The sequence below is a fragment of the Bombyx mori genome, chromosome 18 (assembly GCF_030269925.1).
Source record: "Bombyx mori chromosome 18, ASM3026992v2".
NCBI classification, from domain to species: domain Eukaryota; kingdom Metazoa; phylum Arthropoda; class Insecta; order Lepidoptera; family Bombycidae; genus Bombyx; species Bombyx mori.
Window position 1 is genome coordinate 1,717,769 of NC_085124.1, and position 26,240 is coordinate 1,744,008.

At 41.0% G+C, this 26,240-nt stretch overlaps 1 protein-coding gene across 1 annotated transcript; it reads left to right on the forward strand.

Annotated features, from left to right (window-relative positions):
* The first annotated feature begins 1,802 nt into the window (after nucleotides 1-1,802).
* LOC101737104 (chymotrypsin-2) lies at nucleotides 1,803-8,231 on the forward strand. Its single transcript, XM_004925895.4, has 5 exons — nucleotides 1,803-1,929; nucleotides 2,756-2,987; nucleotides 3,397-3,631; nucleotides 6,590-6,763; nucleotides 7,666-8,231. The coding sequence occupies exons 1-5, from the start codon at nucleotides 1,878-1,880 to the stop codon at nucleotides 7,810-7,812; spliced, it is 840 nt and encodes a 279-aa protein (XP_004925952.1). The 5' UTR covers nucleotides 1,803-1,877; the 3' UTR covers nucleotides 7,813-8,231.
* The last annotated feature ends 18,009 nt before the right edge of the window (nucleotides 8,232-26,240 follow it).

A 26,240-nucleotide genomic window follows, 5' to 3' on the forward strand; every position in this document is an offset into this window, starting at 1 on the left:
GCAAAAGATTTTATCTCGGGAGATGAAGAGAGCACCTAGAACCATGTCGCGTATTTTAAAAGATGACTTAGGACTTGCAGCCTATAAGAGACGTACTGGTCATTTCTTAACTGATAATTTAAAAGAGAATAGGGTGGTAAAATCGAAACAACTACTGAAGCGGTACGCAAAGGGAGGTCATAGAAAATTTTTGTTTACGGATAGGAACTTTTTTACAATTGAGCAACATTTTAGCAAACAAAATGACCGTATTTATGCTCAAAGCTCTAAGGAAGCTTCCCAATTAACGTGCAACGTGGACACTATCCGACTTCAGTGATGGTTTGGTGGGGTATTAGCTATGAAGGAGTGACTGAGCCATACTTTTGTGAAAAAGGTATCAAAACATCGGCACAAGTGTATCAAGATACCATTCTTGGGAAGGTAGTGAAGCCCCTTAACAACACCATGTTCAATAATCAAGAATGGTTCTTCCAGCAAGACTCGGCGCCAGGTCATAAAGCTCGGTCTACGCAGTCTTGGTTGGAAACGAACGTTTCGGACTTCATCAGACAACTACCCATAGTTCGTGCCTTGTGACCAGCCGCTGAGTCCTGCTGGAAAGTCCGCGGTATATTTTTAAAAAGTATATTGTTGAGAGGTTTCACAACATGAACCAAGACTGTATCTTGATACACTTTGGCTGAAGTTTTCACTCATTTTTCACAAAAATGTAGTTTTATGACTCCTTGACAAGATACGTCCCACCAAACCAGCACTGACGCAGGATGATGACAACGTTGTACCTTTCCGACCACTTGAGCAGCTTCTTTAGAATTATGTGTATACACTTTATCATTTTGCTTATTGTAGTGTTCTTCAATTGTGAAAATTTCTTCATCGATAAAGAGAATATTTCTGTGCCTTTCACCTGCGTAACGCCACAGAAGGCGTTTTGATCGATCTACTCTCTTTAATTGTAAAGATTGATTTAGGGTATGTCCTGTATATTGACCATAAGCGCCGAGCTTCAGGTCTTGTTTTATAATACGCGACAGAGTTTTAACGGGAATCTTCATTTCTTGCGATCAGATTTTTTGCTTCCTAATGGGGTTTCGACGAATTCTGGCTTTACCAGCATTAACAGCCTTTGTAGTTCTAACAGCCCGCGGCCGCCCCATCTTTTCTGGTCTTCGACAGACGAAGTGTTGTTGTATCTGTTGATAGTACGATATACGAACACACGGCTGATACCGAGCTTTTGAAGTCTCTGGAATATGACCGATGGTTCCATACCCACTTTGTGCAAGGCGATCACTGCAATCCTATTTTCTTTAACACCCCATTCCATAATGCAATTTGATAATGAACACGAAAAAATATTTGAAATGGCGAAAAATCAAAAGAAGTTTTTTAAATAATATACATACGCGTTCCAAATTCAAAATAATTAAAAAGTTGAAAAAAAGAATATGAAAAAGTTGAAAGAGTTTGTATGTAACAGTATTTATGGCCAGACTAGTTATATAATTATGTATTTATGGCATTAAGGAAATATTTTTATCTATTTGTACGAACGTAGACAATATTAAGAGTTGCTTGATTGCGGGGCGAGGGCGGGGATTGAGGGGCGGCATTAATGTTGTGATCTCCCCGAAAATCTATTTACTCCAGGTGATTGTAAGCTTATCGGCCTATTTAGGCTAATAAATCATATGATAAATTATTGCTACACTGATTAATAGGTATAATCGAAATAAAAAAAACAAATTTGATAACATTTCAGACGATTTATCTTAAAATCAGTTCAATTATCTAAAATCAGTGCGATAAAGAATTGCTAATTTATTGTCGTGTTTTTTAACGTCGTGATGTATTTAATTTAGTTAGTTCGTATCATGTACGTGAAACGCTTGCTTATTTTTTGTACGGCATTCATTGCGTGTTCCGGTAAGTTATCATACCCTTAAATGAGGTTTATTGTTTTTTTTTGTTGTCGATGAAGGTAGGCAAAATTTCTTATCGCGTATCCTAGTTTTAAGAGTAAGTTGGAAAATCTATACTTAATATTATAAAGCTGAAGCGTTTGTTTGTTTGAACGCGCTAATCTCAGGAACTACTGGTCCGATTTGAAAAATTATTTTAGTGTTAGATATTTTGATAATATCCTGAAAAGCACCCCACGCTTTTTTTATAAATTTTTTTTTCTTACACTATTTTTAATTCAAATTTATTAAAGTTTATTATCTATTTTTTAGTTGGATTTTCTATAAAAGCGTATTTTTTTAAGTTTTTTTAAACTATTATTTATTTATTCCTGTATATGTAAGGATACTTCGGCAAAGACACCCACAATTCAGGATCATTACCTCTTCTGTCAATCGATTATCATCTTTTTTGGAAAGTAGGGCACACTTTAAATAGCTTAAATTCATGAAAAAACAATTCGAAAATTGTACCAATCTCTGAATTAACCCATGCCATTATTAGCACGCACGCGGTACCAGGTGAGCTCTCGTCAATCGTATGAGAGAACCGATGGTCGTGTCATTGGCGTCCGCCGGTCCGGCGTCTGGGGCACGGCGGGACGGATGTAATATGTTCTGCGTCAACCCTGTCCCGCCATCTCAGTGGCCCCCGAATGGGCTCCGGCCCAGTCCGGGCTCCCGAGCAAGAGTTTTAGTGAGGTTCAACTCCCACATACACGCCGCGAGAGTAATTTTCTGTTGTATAAAAAAATTTACCATTATCACTAAAAAGTAAACTAATTCTCCAGCACTTCCGACTCCTGAGGAGACGGATTTATCCATCTTCTTCGAGCACGCCGATCCAAATGCCCGTATCGTCGGAGGGACCGAAGCTGCTCCAGGGAGCCACCCCCACATGGTTTTTCTGACCAGCGGACGAATCAGGAGTTTCATCTGTGGAGGATCGCTGGTGTCGACACGCACCGTACTCACAGCTGGACATTGTGTGGCCGGTGTATATGCGGGCGGAATTTTGCACATGTAAGATTTTTTGTCCTATTTTATTCCGAGTGCGAAGTTCCGCTTAAAAGATTCGAGTAGAACCCAAAGACTCGAGTTAAGTTAGATTTTCTTCTGGGGCTACATAGCGTTGTCTAGTTAATATATTTCCAGAAAATAAAACTTTCAGAAAACGATTTCGAAATAAAAGGTGTAGTGCAACTATTCCTATGATCGAAGCCCGATAATCGTAAGGCAGCGGCTTGGCTCTGCCCCTGGCATTGCTGAAGTCCATGGGCGACGGTAACCACTCACCTACGGATGGGCCATATGCTTGTATGTATAAGGTCAATAATTTTTTTTTTATCTTTATTGTTATTACAAGAAAATGTTTATTGTTATCTTTGAATTCGTGTTTCAATAATTTTACAAAACCGAATATCGTCAACAGCAACCTCCGCGTCACCGTCGGTACGAACGAGTGGAACTCTGGCGGTACCGAATACACCGTGGCCAGAAATATAACACACCCTGACTTTAGCCTCATCTACTTGAAGAACGACATCGGTCTTCTCATAACAGACGAGGAAGTAAAATTATCGGATGCAGTCCGCCCCATCAAATTGAGCTATGATTTCGTGTCTAGTGGAGTTCCCGTTAGAGTTGCTGGATGGGGTAGAATTGGGGTAAGCCGCCATTATATTTATCACACGCGTTATTCCTCTTTCACTAAACAAAGTTTTCTTAAACATATTTTAATCATACAATCATCATTATTCTGCCCTTCTCCCAGTTACCTGGGTTCGGCGCAACGTGTTTTCTCCTTCCATACTCTTCTATCATATACCATTCCTTCGCTCACTCCCCTCTTACCCATATCGTCTTTCACGCAATCCATCCATTTCTTCTTAGGTCTACCTCTTCCTCTATATCCTTCCACATTCATAGTTAACATTTTCTTAACAACCTCATTTTCATTCGTCTCATCACATGTCCATACCATCCCAAACGCGCACTTCTCAGCTTCTCTGTCACAGGTGCCACTTTCAGACTTCCTCTAACATATTCATTCCGTATTCTATCCATTCTCGTTACTCCACACATCCATCGCAACATTGGCAGCTCTGCTGCATGCAATCGCCTTTCATCCGCCACTTTAGTGGTCCAACAAGCTACTGCTTTAATTATACAGTATGTCCTAACAAAGGGTACTTAAAGCCGAAACGTGGCTATAGTATGCACAGCACATAACTAAGTCGGAGTGACTGGTAGCGCCAGCTAAGTCCCTCAGAGGCCCGAGACTTTTGATGGAATTAGTATGGCGGAACTAGAAATATTATTAATATTATTTTACTCCCGTACATTAATTGTTCAGCACATGACGCGTCTGGTGTCAAGTCTTTATCGTACTAAAGCTCATGAATATTGTAACGTTACGTTAAGACATGAGGTCGAAATCTATAGTGCAATCTTGTCTCATATCTTATCATTGAAATAAGATTCTATAACAAGATTGCAAACAAATCACTTGGCATAGTTAGGTACACTATCTACCCTGATCTGAATTAGATTTCCACGAACTGAATAAATAATAAATTAGATTAAACTTACACATACGATCTTTCACCAAACAGGTCAGTATGTATGTGTTTCCATGTGTGTTTCAATCAGCTGACATCTCATGCACCTTTCTGGCTTCGGATAAGCGGTTCGATTGGGCCAACAGGACTATCGTGTTTGCTGTGTTTTCCTATAGCTTCCGAGTACTGAAAATTGCTCGAAGTAGTTCGGATTTTTACAAAAATGGTGGTCAATAGGTGGTCTTTGGTGTATTAAACTTGGTTCACGGACATAAACCTTTATGAAACAAAATCGATTCAAGTTATCACTTTTTTATTCATTTTTTTATTGCTTAAATGTGTGGACAAAGATCACGACCCACTTGGAATGAAGTGGTTACTGGAGCCCCTAAACATCTACAACATAAATATCGCCACTCACCTCGAGACATGAATACTAAAGTCTCCGTTTTTACAGTAAAAGGGCTGCCCCAGCCTTTAAGTCGGAACGCATTACTGCTTCATCGCAGAAATAGACAGGGTGACACCTACCCATGCGGATTCACAATACGTTCTACCACCAGTAAATTAACTTACGTGAACCTCGGCCTAGTAGATACAGATTGTTCTTGTGAACAGGTTGATACGTGCCAAAAAGTACTTAACGAAAGCGATAACACAGGGATATTGCCTGTTGGATGGAAAAAAATGTATTCAGTGTGCGCTTTCAATTTGTATGACCAATATCCAAATATTTACTTCCGGTTCCAATTCCCTTCTTTTTCTGTGTGGTCAGCCTCATTATTTACTGCGAATCATGTTATAGTATCTTGGTTAAAACGTAATTCATGGGTTGAAAAAAGTCTAATTTGTTCGTAATGTTCAAGTACTTTTTACTCCAGTTCAGGTCGGGGTAGATATGCGGCGGCGTCTACTGGTGATAGGACCTGTTGTGAGTCCGCGCGGGTAGGTAACACCGCCCTGCCTATTTCTGCCGTGAAGCAGTAATGCGTTTCGGTTTGAAGGGTGGGGCAGCCGCTGTAACTATACTGAGACCTTACAACTTATATCTCAAGGTGTGTGGCGCATTTACGTTGTAGATGTCTATGGGCTCCAGTAACCACTTAACACCAGGTGGGCTGTGAGCTCGTCCACCCATCGAAATAAAAAATAAAAATAAAAGATATGCGGCGGCGTCTAATGGTAGCGCGCCACGAGGCCTTAACCCCTTCAGATCTAAGGGGTTTTGACCTAAGATACAAGCAAATTACATTATAAATTAGAATAAAGGCTATTCCAATTTTCCTACCTACCCACATTGACCAATCGAGTTAGGGCAAGCTGAAATTTAAGCACTGAATAGACTTCAGTAGACGATTTCCATGATAAGTTAGGATCAGAAAATCAATATTCTAGTACAATTAGGATATTAAGGACAATGGCGAAATAGCGAGTCGAGTTCCATAAAATCATATTCTAATATTTTCTGGTGAACAATTCGACAGCCCATCGTTATTTTACACTATAGTCTGTTTTTTTTTATTAAAAAGGGCGTAAACCTATTCATTCCCTTAATGAAAATTCTTCGTATGTATTATGTAATTTGACGCCTAACTTTGAAGACAGTAAAAACAGTCAATGTACCTCATAATAAATTATGTTTCGGGTATGATTCGCGTTTCAAGTTCTGGTTGTTGATTCGAAGTTTAAAAGGGCAAATGAGTCGTCTATTATCAAAGGTGGCAATCTGTGCATTTGGACAAAAAAATGTTATTGATATGTCAATACAGATTGATTTGAATATAATCGTCTCCTTCAAAGAATACGGTTCAAAACCTGCATTAAATAAAGTTAATAGTTAACCTGTTATTTATCTAAAATGTCGTTCCGAAGAGTTTTGTGACTGCCAATGGAATACAAAGTCAATAATTCGTTTTTCTGAGTCAGATTGCCGGCTTTGATAATAGTCGACTCAAATACGTACGTGAAAAAGCATTGATTTTTGCTGAATGCCAAATGTTTATGAAAATTTCCAGTTTTGTGTTTTAATACTTCTTACTTATGTTTGCAAACATGCTTTTCCAGCATCGTGAGCCGCTTTCCGAAAAGCTTTTGGTGATCGACGTGAGAACAATTGACGGTGAGGCCTGTGTCAGGGCCGCGGCCCAGGCGGCCATAGACTTCAACACGTGGGCCCCCCACGTGGACCCAGCCATTGAACTATGCACCTTCCACGCCAAAGGAACTGGTGCTTGTGGTGTGAGTAAAATTGTATAAGAATTGACCGAATAATAAAAAATACATGCTATTTTTATGTGTAATTTAATTTAAGGTCGTCTTGGTCTAAGGGATAAGACGTCCGGTGCTTTCGTGTTGAGCGATGCACCGGTGTTCGAATCCCAGGCGGGTACAATTTTTTTTAATGAAATACGTATATACTAAACCTAACATGGATGGACGAGCTCACAGCGACAGATGGGTGGCGAGCCATAGACATCTACAACGGAAATGCGCACCCATCTTGAGATATAAGTTCTCAGGTCTCAGTATAGTTACAACGGCTGCCCCACCCTTCAAACTGAAACGCATTACTGCTTCACAGCAGAAATAGGCAGGGTGGTGGTACCTACCCGCGCGGCCTCACAAGAGGTCCTACTACCAGTAATTACGCAAGTTATAATTTGGCGGATTTGATTTTTATAACACGATGTTATTCCTTCACCGTGGAAGTTAATCGTGAACCTGTGTTGAATACGTATTTCATTAGAAAAATTTGTACCCGCCTGAGATTCAAACACCGATGCAGCGCTCAACACAAATGCACCGGACGTCTTATCCTTTAGGCCACGACGACTTAAGGTAGCGGTAGAATGCGGCTTATTCGTGCCTCTACTGGTTGACATTCGTCAGCTGTATCTTCATTAGACTTTAGATCAAAAGCGACTTAAAGAGCAAAACCTTCAAGAAATAAAAGCCTCAAAGAGCTTATCTACAATTCAATTTCATCATCATTAGCCCACAGTCGTCCACTGCTGGACATAGGCCTCTCCCAATCCCACCACTATTGAGCCCGGTCTTCACTCCCAATCACCCCTGAGCCCGGTCTTGGGCTCTCCTCATCCACTTCTTGCGGCCATTATTAATCAGTAATTTTTACCCAGGGTGACAGTGGTGGTGCATTGACTCGTATCGACAACGGTCTTCAAGTGGGCATGGTATCCTGGGGCTTTTCTTGTGCACGAGGTGCTCCGGATATGTTCGTCAGAATTAGCGCTTTCCGCTCCTGGTTAGAGGAGAATATAGTTTAAGACGTTTAAGTCTTCATGCTGACAGTAGGTGCTAATAAGAACAGCAGTCTGTTTTATGCTTATCAATCCCACAAAAATATAGTTGTACAAATCTCTTTAACAAAAGTGTTTTGGTTGTATGTGATGCGGCATTGCTAAGGTCCATAGACGACAGTGACTACTCATCATCATCAGGAGGGACTTAACTATAAGCATCTGTCATCAAATGTAACCAAAAACGGAGTTAGTGTTTTATTGTATAAACTAGAAGTTAAGGTAATTCAACACTCTAAATCGTGTTTCCCAGCATGGGACCCATGAGCCACGACGGGGCAATTTAATAATTAAGAGGGGCAATCGCAATAAATTAATATATAAAATTGCATTAAAATGATTTTGAATTTGAATTTCAATGTTTTATTATATGTTTTGTAATATTACTTACTGTGTTTTAATAACAATTTCATAGTGATTTCTTCCTAAAACCTAACATTTATGTTTCTTAATTGAACAAAAAAAATTTTTTATGTTTAAATTATGAATGGAGTGCACAAAAATTTTAGAAATGTTACAGCGGGGCACTGCCCAATAAAGATTGGGAAACACTGCTCTAAATTCAACTAGAACACCAACAATGATCTAAACTTAAATATTTCAAAATAATTAACACATACTGACGAAGCTATGTCTCTGCTAAATTAAAAAAAAAAAACAAGAATCTAGCGGTAACAGTGGAAAAACAGTCAGCAACAAAATTTACTTTTAAATAATGAAATGGTAAATAAAATGATGAAGTACTTTTACGGTTTAATCTCGCATTTATTATTGTCTTTATATTGTTTTCAACGCTTCTAATACTTCACGAGTTTTCTTAGTCACGGAGATTAAACTGTGGGAGTAATTTTAATCATGTCTCCGACTCACAGAATCCGAATACAATAACCGTCTCTTATCACGGTACTTCTACAACATGATAACGAGATTTTTGTTTAAAAGTACTCAAAGATTACACTATGCACTATGAACAAACAATATATAAGAATAACCGAAATTTTACTGGCGGTAGGACCTCTTCTGAGTTCGCACGGGTAGCTACTACCATTATTTCTGCCGTGAAGCATTTCGGATTGAAGGTCGGGTCAGCCGTTGTAACTATACTGTGACCTTAGAACTTATATCTCAAGATGGGTGGCGGCATTTACGTTCTGAATGTCTATGGGCTCCGGTAACCGTTTAACACCAGATGGGCCGTGAGCTCGTCCGCCCACCCAAACAATAAAATAAATTACTGCTTATTTTTTATGTATAATAGGTAAAAAAAACATAACAGGCATAGCACATTATTAAGCTATTGCATAGTTTTTATCGCGGGCTTTGAGCGTGGCGACCGAATTAAGAAGTTCCGTAACGAAAATAAAACCTAACACCCCACTCCGCCTACCATGTAGCTCGTGTTCAACACATTCACGCGTTGCGTTTGTGTAGTGTTTGTGAATAAGCGCGCGGCGTGACGTCGCACTGCATGCGCATCATGAAAAGTCTGCCCATCTCTCTCTAGCGCGGTCTAGCTTATGTGTGTGAAGGGGACAGTTAATGTTTTGATTTTGTTAATTTTTATAAATATGGCATGGTCATAATTATTATTGTTTTAATATTAAATTATTATTGTCTAATTATAATTGCATAAGTTGATAAAAAATGCTATGTAATAGCTTTACCGCGGCAGTCCCCGAGTGCCACACGTGTTTTTCTTCTGTTTGTACTAGCTTCTAGTCTCATATAATAACACAGTTTCGCACAGCACGGAACTTTGTAGGAACGGATCTACAGTTATCGGAGGCTTAGGTGTATTAGACGAAATTTTAAAAGTTACACTATAACTAAAACATCAGTAACATTTCAACAAAAATACTAACAACATCTAGAGTTTAATTTTAAAAATAAAGTTCTACGTACTCTTTACAAATTTCGTTTTCTTTTATGGACAGCTTAATCAACTATCAGAACTTGTCGCGGCGCCTGACTCGTTTAGCACAGCAAGCTAGCCAAAACATATTTACTACTACCGACACCGCGCGCTGACAGCATTCAACAACATTCATAATATACCTCATAATAATCATTATGGGCACAAGATCCTTCCTTTTCGAGAAAGGTCACATTCATACATTCATCGCAGAACAATCACGACTAAACCATTGTAAATTGTAATTAAAACAAGTAGTAAGCATTCAATTGGTTTTATTATAGAAAGAATAAAGCCACAGTGTCTCGCGTAGACAGAACTCATTCGATTAATTCCAGTGAAGTCGACAGGGAATCCAATCGCGCAAACTCCTTGAGACTTTGCCGTCTTCTTTGTAAGCTATAACATAAGCAGAATTGAGGGTTCGCTCTGTTTCCCCGTTACCTTCGTCCGTGGTTCCAGCTTGTTCAATTTTAATTCGGGAATCGACCGAGGAAGCTACGAAGATTATTCTTTAGCGGCCTGTTTACTAAAATTATGACAATCCTAAACGGAATCACCGGCCAGGTCTACCAACCTACACTGGATCTGACATAGATAGACAAGAGGATGTATGTAGTACCTTTCTGGAAGACTCGAGTCTTTTCAAAGAGCAAGCGAATCCATGGAAGTAAAGTTTATTAAGGATACAATGAGAGAAGAAAAGAAGAGATATTTACTAGTGATGCAACGTGTCCTTGTACTCCAAGTCGGTGCAAATATCCGACACACACGTATTAATTATTTGAATTACTAAATAATTAAACATTTTGATTAATAACTATCGCATTCAGAGGGTAATTTAAATCGAGAAATGTCTAGCTGGCCACAGAAAATTAATGCGATAAAAAGTTGAATTGAATCTTATGATTGTAAAGAAAAACCTTCATAGTCTAAATAAACCTCTTTAGTTTTATAAAAAGGATTTTTCTTATATGTCATTCAGTGAAGTTTGACATTCAGTAAAAAGAAAGTTCAGTTTGTTAAATATAATAATTTTATTAAATTAAAGGCTTTAAATTTTGTTTTCTCATTATAAACATAACAGAAAACGCAATTGTGTCTTTTATTGTTTATTTATTCTGGAGTACCCAATATCATTATAAAACAACATTTTTTGCAACACCATGAATAAAATGGAAAAATTAAGGTTTGATTTTGCTGTGAAATCAACGGAAGATGGAAAATCAAATGTTATATGCATAACTTCAATTGCTACACCTGATGGACAGATTTTTGGGATACCAACCGAATATCAAAATGCCAACTTTCATGAAGAAATTACAAAAACTTCAAATTATGCAAATGGTACAATTGAAGATCTTGAGAGAGACAGGAAATTAGCTTTTGAGAATACAGTTAAATCTCACAATTGTTAGGTATTTATAAGTACATAATACAAGTTCCACATAAATTATAATAAAGTCTGCTGTCGTGTAGGCTTAGTTGCTACGCATATCCGATGATGTTGATCGTATTCTATTAAATCTCGATAAAGATGTTTAAAACTAATCTAATTACTTCTGGAAATAGATAATAGTATCTCAGATATAATTAACTGAATTTATTTTAACTTAATAATAATTTTAAATAATTGTTCAATTGACTCGGTTGACTTCACTCGTCTAGTGACGTCGATCGCACCACCATTCCGTTGTGGTGGGGCGATCAGACAATATATATTCAAGCACACCGAGGTAGCATTCATTTTGGTAGGGAGCCATATAATATGGTTCTAGTCGCTCTCCAGCCTACCCCGAGGGTAAGAAAATCTTTAACACACAGACCGTCTGTAGGCTCTCTGGTATCGCTGTCGAAGCCCCCCATAAAAAAGGCACTCCTAGCCAGTGCCATAACTGTCAATTGTACGGGCACTCTTCCCGTAACTGTCACGCGCGCCCCCGATGTGTTAAGTGTTTGGGCGATCACGCCACGGCCCTCTGCGCTCGCGACCAAAAAACCGCGACGGAACCGCCTAGCTGCGTCCTGTGTCGAACACAGGGTCACCCCGCGAATTACCGTGGTTGCCCCCGAGCCCCTAAAATAAATCGCCGCGTCGCCCGCCAAAACCGCCTCCGAGCTTCCGGCCCAGACATCAAAGCCTCGGCACCCTCTGCGTCGCAGGCTAAGCCAGCGTTCGTTCCGGCGGCGGTGCCCAGTGTCTCGGCCTGGGCAAAACCGCTGCCGTACACGAACACGGCTACAACTCCCTCCTCCGCGATTCGTCCCGCCCCCGCGACTCGTCCCTCTCCCGCGACTTGCCCTCCGACCGCGTCCGACAATCTCGCTTTAGCGATCGACTTCTTTCAGTCGATCAACTTTGAGCGCGTTAACGCTTTGGGCGACGCCATTCGCGCTGCCTCCACTGCACAACACTTTATCGCCGTTGTGCAGGAATACGCCGACGTATACGCGTCATTAAATACGTACGTCCTCCCCTCACTCCGCCGATAATCAATGGCGTATATAAGTAGAATAAAGCCCCTATCCGTAACGATAGGATTTTTTAACGCTTACGGTCTCGCAAATCAACGTGATCAGGTTTCTGACTTTTTGCGTGACCACCAAATTGATATCTTTTTAGTGCAGGAGACCCTACTTAAGCCCGCGCGCCGTGACCCTAAAATCGCGAACTATAACATGGTCAGGAACGACAGGCTCTCTGCCCGTGGTGGTGGTACCGTCATTTACTATAGAAGAGCCCTGCATTGCGTCCCGCTCGATCCTCCCGCGCTCGCTAATATCGAAGCATCAGTGTGCCGAATCTCACTGACGGGACACGCGCCGATCGTTATCGCGTCCGTTTATCTTCCACCGGATAAGATCGTTCTAAGCAGTGATATCGAGGCGCTGCTCGGTATGGGGAGCTCTGTCATTCTGGCGGGCGACCTAAATTGTAAACACATCAGGTGGAACTCACACACCACAACCCCGAATGGCAGGCGGCTTGACGCGTTAGTCGATGATCTCGCCTTCGATATCGTCGCTCCGCTAACCCCGACTCACTACCCGCTAAATATCGCGCATCGCCCGGATATACTCGACATAGCGTTATTAAAAAACGTAACTCTGCGCTTACACTCGATCGAAGTAGTTTCAGAGTTAGATTCAGACCACCGTCCCGTCGTTATGAAGCTCGGTCGCGCTCCCGATTCCGTTCCCGTCACGAGGACTGTGGTGGATTGGCACACGCTGGGCATCAGCCTGGCTGAATCTGATCCACCATCGCTCCCGTTTAACCCGGACTCTATCCCGTCTCCTCAGGATACCGCTGAAGCCATAGACATCTTAACGTCACACATCACCTCGACATTAGATAGGTCATCGAAACAAGTTGTAGCGGAGGACTTCCTTCACCGCTTCAAATTGTCCGACGATATTAGGGAACTCCTTAGAGCTAAGAACGCCTCGATACGCGCCTACGACAGGTATCCTACCGCGGAAAATCGTATTCGAATGCGTGCCCTACAACGCGACGTAAAGTCTCGCATCGCCGAAGTCCGAGATGCCAGATGGTCTGATTTCTTAGAAGGACTCGCGCCCTCCCAAAGGTCTTACTACCGCTTAGCTCGTACTCTCAAATCGGATACGGTAGTAACTATGCCCCCCCTCGTAGGCCCCTCAGGCCGACTCGCGGCGTTCGATGATGACGAAAAAGCAGAACTGCTGGCCGATACATTGCAAACCCAGTGCACGCCCAGCACTCAATCCGTGGACCCTGTTCATGTAGAATTAGTAGACAGTGAGGTAGAACGCAGAGCCTCCTTGCCACCCTCTGATGCGTTACCACCCGTCACCCCGATGGAAGTTAAAGACTTGATCAAAGACCTACGTCCTCGCAAGGCTCCCGGTTCCGACGGTATATCCAACCGCGTTATTAAACTTCTACCCGTCCAACTCATCGTGATGTTGGCATCTATTTTCAATGCCGCTATGGCGAACTGTATCTTTCCCGCGGTGTGGAAAGAAGCGGACGTTATCGGCATACATAAACCCGGTAAACCAAAAAATCATCCGACGAGCTACCGCCCGATTAGCCTCCTCATGTCTCTAGGCAAACTGTATGAGCGTCTGCTCTACAAACGCCTCAGAGACTTCGTCTCATCCAAGGGCATTCTTATCGATGAACAATTCGGATTCCGTACAAATCACTCATGCGTTCAACAGGTGCACCGCCTCACGGAGCACATTCTTGTGGGGGCTTAATCGACCAAAACCGTTATACACGGGAGCTCTCTTCTTCGACGTCGCAAAAGCGTTCGACAAAGTCTGGCACAATGGTTTGATTTTCAAACTATTCAACATGGGCGTGCCGGATAGTCTCGTGCTCATCATACGGGACTTCTTGTCGAACCGCTCTTTTCGATATCGAGTCGAGGGAACCCGCTCCTCCCCACGACCTCTCACAGCTGGAGTCCCGCAAGGCTCTGTCCTCTCACCCCTCCTATTTAGCTTATTCGTCAACGATATTCCCCGGTCGCCGCCGACCCATTTAGCTTTATTCGCCGACGACACGACTGTTTACTATTCTAGTAGAAATAAGTCCCTAATCGCGAAGAAGCTTCAGAGCGCAGCCCTAGCCCTAGGACAGTGGTTCCGAAAATGGCGCATAGACATCAACCCAGCGAAAAGTACTGCGGTGCTATTTCAGAGGGGAAGCTCCACACGGATTTCCTCCCGGATTAGGAGGAGGAATCTCACACCCCCGATTACTCTCTTTAGTCAATCCATACCCTGGGCCAGGAAGGTCAAGTACCTGGGCGTTACCCTGGATGCATCGATGACATTCCGCCCGCATATAAAATCAGTCCGTGACCGTGCCGCGTTTATTCTCGGTAGACTCTACCCCATGATCTGTAAGCGGAGTAAAATGTCCCTTCGGAACAAGGTGACACTTTACAAAACTTGCATAAGGCCCGTCATGACTTACGCGAGTGTGGTGTTCGCTCACGCGGCCCGCACACACATAGACACCCTCCAATCCCTACAATCCCGCTTTTGCAGGTTAGCTGTCGGGGCTCCGTGGTTCGTGAGGAACGTTGACCTACACGACGACCTGGGCCTCGAATCAATTCGGAAATACATGAAGTCAGCGTCGGAACGATACTTCGATAAGGCTATGCGTCATGATAATCGCCTTATCGTTGCCGCCGCTGACTACTCCCCGAATCCTGATCATGCAGGAGCCAGTCACCGTCGACGCCCTAGACACGTCCTTACGGATCCATCAGATCCAATAACCTTTGCATTAGATGCCTTCAGCTCTAATACTAGGGGCAGGCTTAGGGACCCCGGTAACCGTACTCGTCGAACTCGACAAAGAGGTCGACGTGCAACCTAACCCATGCATCAGCCCGCTGAGTTTCTCGCCGGATCTTCTCAGCGGGTCGCGATTCCGATCCGGTAGTAGATTCATTCGCGAAACAATTGCTCTTGAGTTGTTAGGTCTCCTTCGGAGGCGCTCGGGCAGTTGTTAGCAAATCCCACCCCTCTTGGCTGAGCCTTTGCTCGCCCACCTGTCCTGGTGAAACTGGAAAGGCCTTCGGGCCACCAGTAAACTTTCAATCATAAAAATAAAAAAAAAAAAAAAAAAAAAAAAAAAAAAAAAGCATTCATTTTCTCGACAGAGAGTTGAAAGTGTAAGCACGATCACTGTAAATTACTCTGTAAGTGCAAAGTGGAAATAAATACAAGCTGTTTGTGTAAAGTGACGCATTATTGAATTCCTGCTGACCTAAGCCCTTTAGGTCAGAAGTGGGATAAGCAAGAAAATTTCTTATTTTCTTGTCACGCCTACAAACCCGGAAAAACGTAAGTAACGAAATACTATTTGAACTTTTTGTTATAATGTTATGTGATTTTTTTTTTTCTTCTCTTCCTTTAATTATCGTGTACATTAAATAAGGCAATTTAGTATCCTGACCAAATTGAAGGAGTGGATTATTACCATGCTACCATAGTTTGATGTAGATTCCATGTTTTATTTGATTATGGGCTCCTAGTTTTAGGAGAAAATTATTACTGATTACTGATTACTGTTAATTTATAAAAAAATTTCTCTCCTATTTTGCGGAGTATGAATAAAAACGATCTAAAGGTAAAATTTACCTTAAAAATGGTATAAAAATTAAATCAGATTTTTTTATGCATTTGATTTTGATGGGGGACGGATAGTTAATTTATTTTCACGCAATAAAAGCAGGAGTCGGTAGTCTACCATTATATACAGTGGCCATTGATACTTACACTGTTATTACATATTATAAAACAAGGTTTTTTTTGTTCATGGTAAAAACTACTGAACAATTGTGGTTTCCGCCAGTATACAGTGATTAATTGTGAAGGTTTATATATTTAGGTACGCCACGCTTTAATCATCATGCGAAGCAAGGGTTGAGCGTAATGAATGACACCCTAGGTGGAGGGTCGATTTCAAAATATGGTGGAAGGTCAGGCTCAAATACCCCAGGTAGAGGGTTGAGCGTAATGAATGACACCCTAGGTGGAAGGTCGATTTCAAAATATGGTGGAAGGTCAGACTCAAATACCCCAGGTAGAGGGTTGAGCGTAACGAATGACACCCTAGGTGGAGGGTCGATTTCAAAATATGGTGGAAGGTCAGGCTCAAATACCCTAGGTAGAGGGTTGAGCGTAACGAATGATACCCTAGGTGGGGAGTTGATTTCAAAATACATAACCCAGGATGAGGGGTTATGTAAAAAAAAAGAAATCCCAAGGTGGTGGGTTGAGGTTACGATATCAAAAAATAAGTGAGAACACGGACCAAGAAAGGAACACAACCGATGAGGATCATGGAACTTCACTCAATGTACGTAAACGGCAATATTTCAAGAAAGGGGTATCGCGAGCTAAACCACAGTCACGACGTCGGTCGATATCAAGTGATGCGGAAGAGTCACTATCTCGGCCACTCATTAGAAGCAGACAATCGCGGACTAGAGACGAGTCTAGTCAGCCAAGCAGGCGGAATACTTGCAGTTCTTCTGCATCTAGAGGTACGACACCATCTCCTAAAAGATCAAAATTGTCTAAATTGTCTAAAAGTAGATACTAATCGCGATATTAAGCTTATGGATAGGTTTTTATCTATTTTAGAAAAGGTTAAAAGCTCAGACAAACCTAAGCTAGCATTTAACGCGAATGTGGTGCCGGAGTTTGACCCTTTATCCAAAGACCAAACTATTATAACATGGATCACCAAAGTAGAAGAATGTGCCGAGATTTATGGGTGGGAAGAAAGAGAAATTATACACTACTCTATGCCAAAATTATGCGGGGTCGCGAAAACATGGTACCAGGGTCTCACTTCGGTATTGCATACGTGGCCTGAATGGAAGAAGAAACTATTAGAATCTTTTCCGTGTAGGGAGGATTACGCTGAGCTTTTAACTGAAATGTTGGCCAAGAAAGTTAAATATGGTGAACCGCTGGAGCATTATTACTACGCGAAGATTAATTTACTAAATACGTGTAACATATCTGGTAAACAAGCCGTAGATTGTCTTCTGTATGGGGTAGAAGATCGCGCAGTAAAAGTTGGAGCTCAAGCAGCTCAATTCCGTGACCCCAAACAGGTACTTAAATATTTCAAAACTGTTAAAATAGGACAGAGCAGAGATAATCAAGATATCATACGCAGAGGTAGGTTCGGAATCAATACCAATCGAGCGGATTCTTCGAGAACAAATAACCCTGCAATTAAGTGCTTTAGTTGCAACGAAATTGGTCATCCTAGTTTCAGATGTGGAAAAACAGTGGAATCTGTGAAATGCCACAATTGCAACGAGATAGGTCACCGTAGTACTAAGTGTGAAAAGCCCTTTGCCAAATGTACTACATGTAATAATCTCACATCTACAAAAATACGGGAAGGTTTTCAATTGAAACCGGTAAAGATTTAACATCAGCTAATGATCCAAAGCATAAACAGGTATCGGAGGTAACGTGCGAAAATACCGGAATAAATAAGTATGTCATGGATATTAAGGTGAACGGGTCTGTGATTACGTGCCATGTGGATCTGGGCAGCCAATGTTCACTTATAAGAGCAAGTGACGCAAGATCTTTAGGTTTAACAATGATTAATCGAGATAATTTACCGACGCTTAGAGGTATAGGAGCCAGCATGGTAAAACCATTAGGAATAGTCATTGCCACTGTAGAGGTTCAAGGTGTAGCAGAAACAATTAATTTATACGTCGTGGATGATTATGTGTTGGTACATCCCGTTCTCCTCGGGCACTCGTTTACGGAGAAACCAGACATTCTTATTATTAAAACTCCGGATTCTATCAATATTCATAGAATGCCTCCAAATAAAATAAACCTAGTAGCCTCACAAGACTATAAAATTCCCTGTTCCGCAACACAGGCAGTACAAGTCTTTACAGACGCACAGTTGATAAACTATGAGGTGGATGTTAAAGGTACGCTTCACGGCCCCGAAGGCGCCGAGTATTATTTACTTCCTGGCTGCTACAACATCAAGAACGGTCATGGTGCAATTCTGATTTATAATGTTGCGTTAAAACCATTGAGTATTACTAAGGGTACACTGCTCACGCGATCCTTGGAATGAAAGCAAGTTCCAGTCGACGAGATAAAAAAACAGTGTGTGTGTCCGCTCCGACGCACGACTGGAGTTTACTGGATATAAAAAATTAAACGAAACAATACGAGAAATAGTTCTATATTACGACAACACGATACACTACAGATTATTAACAAATTAACGAGACACAAAACAAACGACTAACAAATATATGAAAATACAAAATACAATAATGAGAGAAACGCGCGATCAGTACGAGGCTTTGTGGCGGACTGCCGGCGCATGTACTAGCATGTCACACGAAATGCGCATAACGCATTTCGTGTGACATGCTAGTACGATTTTGGTCCCCATAATTTTCATACCCCGGGCCTATATATGTAAATCGATTCTAAAGGAGTAAACTCCAAAAACTACTTTAGCGTCGTATTTGACGATTCTGTAATGAACATTTCCGTAAATTGTAACCCGAAATTAGATACGAATCAGCGGCAACAACTAAAGGGTGTGCTGGAAAGGTATGGTGACCGTTTCTCAAATAGCTTGCATGATTTAGGGTTTACAACGATTACTGAGATGACCATAGAATTAATAGATGACGAACCTATTGTGTATCGCCCGTACCGTATGTCGTACGCCGAAAGACTGATGGTGAGTAGCATGATCCAGGAAATGTTAGACAGCAATATAATAAAGGAGTCGTCATCACCCTATGCGAGTCCTATCATCATGGTGCAGAAGAAAACAGGTGATAAACGCTTATGTGTCGACTACAGAGCTCTGAACAGAAAAACTAAAAAGGATCATTACCCGATGCCACGAGTGGAAGATCAGCTGGACTTGCTGGCGGGTAACACTTTATTTACTTCTTAGGATTTGGCATCTGGCTACTATCAGATCCCCATATCGGAAGAGTCTCGACCCAAGACGGCTTTCGTAACACCTGATGGTCAGTTTGAGTTTAACCGCATGCCTTTCGGTCTCGTTAATGCACCTTCAGTATTTCAAAGGACGATAAACAAAATATTGAAGGAAGCAAAAATTAAATATGCCATTGTATACATGGATGATATCCTAATCCCGTCAAAAGACTTCGAGGAAGGGTTGCTGAGATTAGAGGAAGTACTACAACTACTGAAAGAAGGTGGGTTGACTTTAAAGTTAAGTAAGTGCCATTTCTTCCTCGACACTGTTAGACTTCCTCGGATTTGAAGTCAGCGCTGGTGGTATTCGACCTGGGAGTCGAAAAAGTGAAGCAGTCTCCAAGTTTCCACGACCCACGAATCAACACGAGGTACGCCAATTTCTTGGACTGTCCGGTTTCTTTAGACGATTTATACAGGGATACGCCATCATCACTGCTCCCCTAACAGACTTATTAAAAAAGGATGCGGGATGGACCTGGAACGAGGAGCAAGAACAAGCATTCGAAAGGATAAAGGAGTTACTTACAAGCAGACCCATACTTGCTCTGTATGACCCTAAGGCGGAAATAGAACTGCATACCGACGCTTGCAAAGAAGGTCTTGCAGGTATTCTTCTTCAGCGAAACTCAAATGGAGTGATGCAGCCAGTCTCGTATTTTAGCCGGAAAACCACAAGTGACGAACGTAAGATGCATTCATATGAATTAGAAACCCTCGCGGTGATCGCATCTTTGAATCGATTCAGGGTATATCTTTTAGGTATACCATTTAAGATTTTGACTGACTGCAATGCACTTAGGTCTACGTTAGTCAAGAGAGATTTGATACCTCTTATATCACGCTGGTGGGTTCAACTACAGGAATACGACTGCACGATAGAGTACCGTCCTGGCGCACGGATGGCCCATGTAGACGCACTTAGCAGGAATACTGTAGGTAATGATGAAGGTGGAGCGCACATTTTGGATGTCTTGCCTGTAAAAGAACAAGTACAGGCACCGATTCATGACCATGATTGGATTGCGACTGTGCAAGCTGCTGATGAAGAGGTAAGGAGGATTAAACAAAGCTTAGCGGACCCGGTCGTTACGGAAGCCATAGACATACACAAAAATTATAAACTCAAAAACGATAAAGTTTATCGTATCGTAGGAGAAGAGATGAAATGGCTAGTACCTCAAGGTGTAAGGTGGCAGGTTCTAAAAATGAATCATGATGACCTTGGTCATTGGGGATTCGAAAAAACCCTTCAACGCATAAGAGATCATTATTGGTTTCCAAAAATGCGCAGATTTGTAAAAAAGTACGTCACATCATGTCTAGAATGTGCGCACCATAAAGCTCCAGGTGGAAAGCATGAAGGCGAGTTACATCCTATTGAAAAGGTAACTATACCCTTCCACACCGTTCATGTGGATCACCTCGGACCCTTCGTCAAGAGCAAGACAGGTAACTGCTACTTATTGGTAATCGTTGACGGATTCACAAAATATGTGAATATAAACCCGGTCCGGAACACGAAGTCTTTTACCTCAGTACAAGTAATGAAGAGGCATGTAAGCTATTTTGGAGTCCCAACTAGATTAATTACAGATAGGGGTACTAGCTTCACAAGTAAGACATTCCAGGACTTCATTGGATCATACGGTATAAAACATATTCAAAATGCCGTTGCTACTCCTAGGTCCAACGGACAAGTTGAACGATTCAATAGGACAATTTTAGATGCGCTGTCTACGTCTAATCACGGTAGTGACGATAGGTCCTGGGATGAACACATTTTAGACATACAAGTTGGAATCAACACTACAAAACACAAGACAACACAAAAAAGTCCCTCCGAATTACTATTCGGTTTCAACATTATCAGCAGGACCGAAGGTAAGTTGAGCGAAGTCATTATGGAAACACTTAATAGGATTCCGGTAGACGAGTTGGATGAGGTGAGACAGGAAACAGGAGAGAAAATAAAAAAACAACAAGTAAGAGACGCAGACAATTATAACAAACATAGGAAAAGACTAACCCAATATAAAGAGGGAGACCTAGTACGAGTGGCAAGGCAAATGCCTCACGATGGTAAATCACAGAAATTGGTTGTAAAATATCAAGGTCCTTATCGTGTAGTAAAAATGCTCAACAATGATAGGTTTTTAATTGAAGACACACCTCTGACTCGTAAGCACGGCCGACGATACGAAGCTATCGTAGCCATTGATAAAATACAACCGTGGATGAATTTTGAAAGAAATTTTGAATCAGACTGTTCCGATAAAAACGATTCCGAGATAGACGAGGAACGCGAAACAGAAAATTAATATCATAGATGTGTTTTCACTCAGTCTAAGCTAATAATTCTGAACTTGTAAGTAAAACTAATATTATACATGATTTGATACTGCGTGTTTTAAGGTAATTATTTATATAAAAAAATACATTTTTTTGTTAACATTATGAAACAAATACTATTGTTGAAATTAATTGTAAGAGGATTTTTATTTCACTTAGCAAAACAAAAAAAGCGACGGGACTCGCTTATAGTAGGATGGCCGAGCTGTTAGGTATTTATAAGTACATAATACAAGTTCCACATAAATTATAATAAAGTCTGCTGTCGTGTAGGCTTAGTTGCTACGCATATCCGATGATGTTGATCGTATTCTATTAAATCTCGATAAAGATGTTTAAAACTAATCTAATTACTTCTGGAAATAGATAATAGTATCTCAGATATAATTAACTGAATTTATTTTAACTTAATAATAATTTTAAATAATTGTTCAATTGACTCGGTTGACTTCACTCGTCTAGTGACGTCGATCGCACCACCATTCCGTTGTGGTGGGGCGATCAGACAATATATATTCAAGCACACCGAGGTAGCATTCATTTTCTCGACAGAGAGTTGAAAGTGTAAGCACGATCACTGTAAATTACTCTGTAAGTGCAAAGTGGAAATAAATACAAGCGGTTTGTGTAAAGTGACGCATTATTGAATTCCTGCTGACCTAAGCCCTTTACAATTATAACAAAAAAACATTTGATATTAATAGAAAAGAATGTGAACTGAAAGTTGGAGACCAGGTTTATGTAGAAAATGGAAATCGATTAAATAGGAAAAAAATGGATGAATTGAGAATTGGACCCTTTGAAATTCTAAAACAGATTTCAAATTCAATATATTTAGTTGATATCGGACACAAAAAAGTGGAATCAAACCTCTATCACATTACAAAATTATCTCCAGTATCAGTTCCTACATGAACAATTACACGTAATTGTTTCCCTAAGGAGGGGAGGGGAGATGTAAAGAAAAACCTTCATAGTCTAAACCTCTTTAGTTTTATAAAAAGGTTTTTTTCTTATATGTCATTCAGTGAAGTTTGACATTCAGTAAAAAGAAAGTTCAGTTTGTTAAATATAATAATTTTATTAAATTAAGGGCTTTAAATGTTGTTTTCTCATTATAAACATAACAGAAAACGCAATTAAGTCTTTTATTGTTTATTTATTCTGGAGTACCCAATATCATTATATGATTAAAGCATCAAACAAATTCAGCGAAAATCCAAGATTACGCACTAAATAATTCATATCGCAATTAGCCAAAATATGTTAAATAATAATCGATATTTACATGTGCATAAACTAATATGATGGTACAAAGAGCCACAAAGGGCTTTCAGGGACACGACCTTGTATATACCTAGTCAGGTCATAAATTCTGTCACATGTTTAATGTAAAATAATTGAAACAAGTTTATTCATTATGTAACCATTCATATACCAAAATGAACTTAACAAAACATAGATTCTTATGACACTAAAGTTTATTCAAAATGACCTCCGTGATTTTGAATACAGGCCTTCAATCTGCGCAGCCAGTCGTCTATCGCAGCACGAACGAGGTCCATTTCAATATCGGCGGCTGCCTTAATCAAGGATGTCTTGAGTGACTCCAAATTGGGATGAGGCTTTGAGCACGCCTTTTCCTCCAAGTGTTGCCATATCTTGTAATTTAACGGATTCAAATCTGGACTGGAGGAGGGCCAGTCTTCGTGCCGGATGAAGTCGATTTCACGCGCCGCCAGCCAGTCTTGTCGTCAGTTGACCAAGCAGCCTGCTGCAGTCCACCAGGCTCTTCGCTCTATGAGCTGGCGCCGAATCTTGTTGGAATACGCAGTGCCTGTTATTGAACATGGTATGAGAAACAGGTTCCACAAGGTTCGTCAGGACTGTATTTTGATACACAACTGCATTCGTTTTTACACCTTTTTCACAAAAATGTACCTCTGTTAAGCCCCAATAAGAAACTCCCAACCATACCATGAGCGAGGATGGAAAATGACCTCGTTGGACACGCGGAATACGGTTGCTCGCTTCTTCACTACTGTGTGCGTACACCTTATCATTTTGTTTGTTGTAGCTCTCTTCTACGGTAAAAATTTTTTCATCCGAAAAAAGAATTTCCCGATATATTTTTCCCGCGTACCGCTTCAACAAAGCGCGGCATCTCTTCAGTTTCAGGTCCATTAGACGAGCATTCAAACGATGTCCTGTTTTTCTTCGATATGCCCGAAGCCCTAAGTTTTCATTTAACACTCTTTTCACCGTGGTTCTGCTTAACCCCATCTGAAGGGCCAACAGTTTCTGCTTACGTTTGGGATTTCTTTGAATTCGCGCCTTCACAGCTTTTATCACTGCTGGAGTCCTAACAGACCGAGGGCGACCACTTCTTGACCTGTCATCTACACTAGAGTCCTCATTGTATCGTTTGATGGTACGATAAACGAATCTTTTGGTTATATTCAAATTTTTCAGTATGTTAAAAATTTGAATTGGCGCGTAACCGCAACGATGCAACGCAATAGCTGCAACACGGTCTTCTTTAAGCGTCCACTCCATATTTAAAAATGAGTAAAATTCTAAAAGTATACATTTTTATTTTCATAAACAATGCGAAATTCGAATTCAATAAACTTTTTTGTTCCAGCATTCTAAAAGAAAAGTTTTTACTGTGTGACAATACTTATGACCTGACTAGTTATATTAAGAATTTAATAATAAATAATTTATACAAATTTAATAATGCATGATGTCGATGCTTCAGATGACATAAAAAAAGTGGCAAATGGACTTTGATGAAAGTTCACTTTTGCCGGTTTTCAAAATAATGACGTTGCAAATGCATTCGACAAAGTCTGGCACAATATCGGATATCGAGTCGAGGGAACCCGCTCCTCACCGCGACCGCTCACGGCTGGAGTCCCACAAGGATCCAACAGCCCTTGCACTGGACGCCTTCAGCTCTAACTCTAGGAGCAGGCAGGAGACCCCGGTAACCCTACTCGTAGAACTCGAAAAACAGTTCGACGTGCAATCTAACCCGTACATCAGTCCGCTGAGTTTCTCGCCGGATCTTCTCAGCGGGTCGCGATTCCGATCCGATAGTAGATTCATTCGCGAAGCAACTACTCTTGAGGTGTTAGGTCTCCTTCGGAAGCGCTAGGACAGCAAATCAGCTAGCAAATCAGAGAGGACAGGTGTCCTAATGAAACTGGAAAGGCCTCTGAGCCAACACATTCATAAAAAAAGGAAGACAATAGACCGGAGAAACTGGGCAAAAAAGCTAAACTTATTCAATATATACGGACCATAATCATATTATATGTACTCGCTTGAAGTAATTGGTAGCGATTTTCGATTTATAGAAATGTTTTTTTCTATATAAATCCCTACGGTAGTAGATTTCATATCTCTTAGTTGCTAATTAGGAATGTACAGAGATAAGCGGATAATTTTACACCTTGCGTAGTCCATTAATTAAAGTTGTCTACTTTTACTATTCGACTCGGCTTGGCTTAGATTCCTTCAAACTTCTGGAATGGCAAGGAAGGAAGTTTCACTTTTGCCGGTTTTCAAAATAATTGTACAAATTGATCGGACTGCCTGTCCCAGGCCGTTTTATCGCGTTGCCTTATCGAAGTAACGTTCCAACGCTGACTTCATGTGTTTATGAATCGATTCGAGGCCCAGGTCCTCGTGTAAGTTAACGTTCCTCACGAACCATGGACCTCCAACGGCTGAAGTCGTCGTGGCCTAAAGGATAAGACGTCCGGTGCATTCGTATGAAGCGATGCACCGGTGTTCGAATCCCGCAGGCGGGTACCAATTTTTCTAATGAAATACGTACTCAACAAATGTTCACGATTGACTTCCACGGTGAAGGAATAACATCGTGTAATAAAAATCAAACCCGCAAAATTATAATTTGCGTAATCACTGGTGGTAGGACCTCTTGGGAGTCCGCACGGGTAGGTACCACCACCCCGCCTATTTGCCGCCGTGAAGCAGTAATGCGTTTCGGTTCGAAGGGTGGGGTAGCCGTTGTAACTATACGGAGACCTTAGAACTTATATCTCGAGGTGGGTGGCGCATTTACTTGTAGATGTCTATGGGCTCCAGTAACCACTTAACATCAGGTGGGCTGTGAGCTCGTCCATCCATCTAAGCAATAAAAAAAATTAAAAAAATAACCTGCACAAATGGGGTTGTAGGGATTTTAAGGTTATCTTATTATATATATTATTATATATATTTTAAGATTATCTATCTATGTATGTGCGAGCTACGTGAAGATATACTAATACTACTACCACCAATATTATTAGAAATAAGGTATCAAGTGGCTGACCGAGTATATAGCCTTTTTTATTTATTGCCAAGGTAGGTGAATGAGCTCTGCCCACCTGATGCCCACCTGATGATAAGCGGTCACTGGAGCCCACTGACCAAAGCAGTCCCTAATATTGTCCACAAATGAGCCAAGAACGTTACATATGACAAACAAAATTAGATGTACTGTTTTTTTTTTTAATAACTTCATTAAGTAGTCGATAAGAACGATTTATCTAAATACAATCGGATTAATAATCAAAGGTTTCCT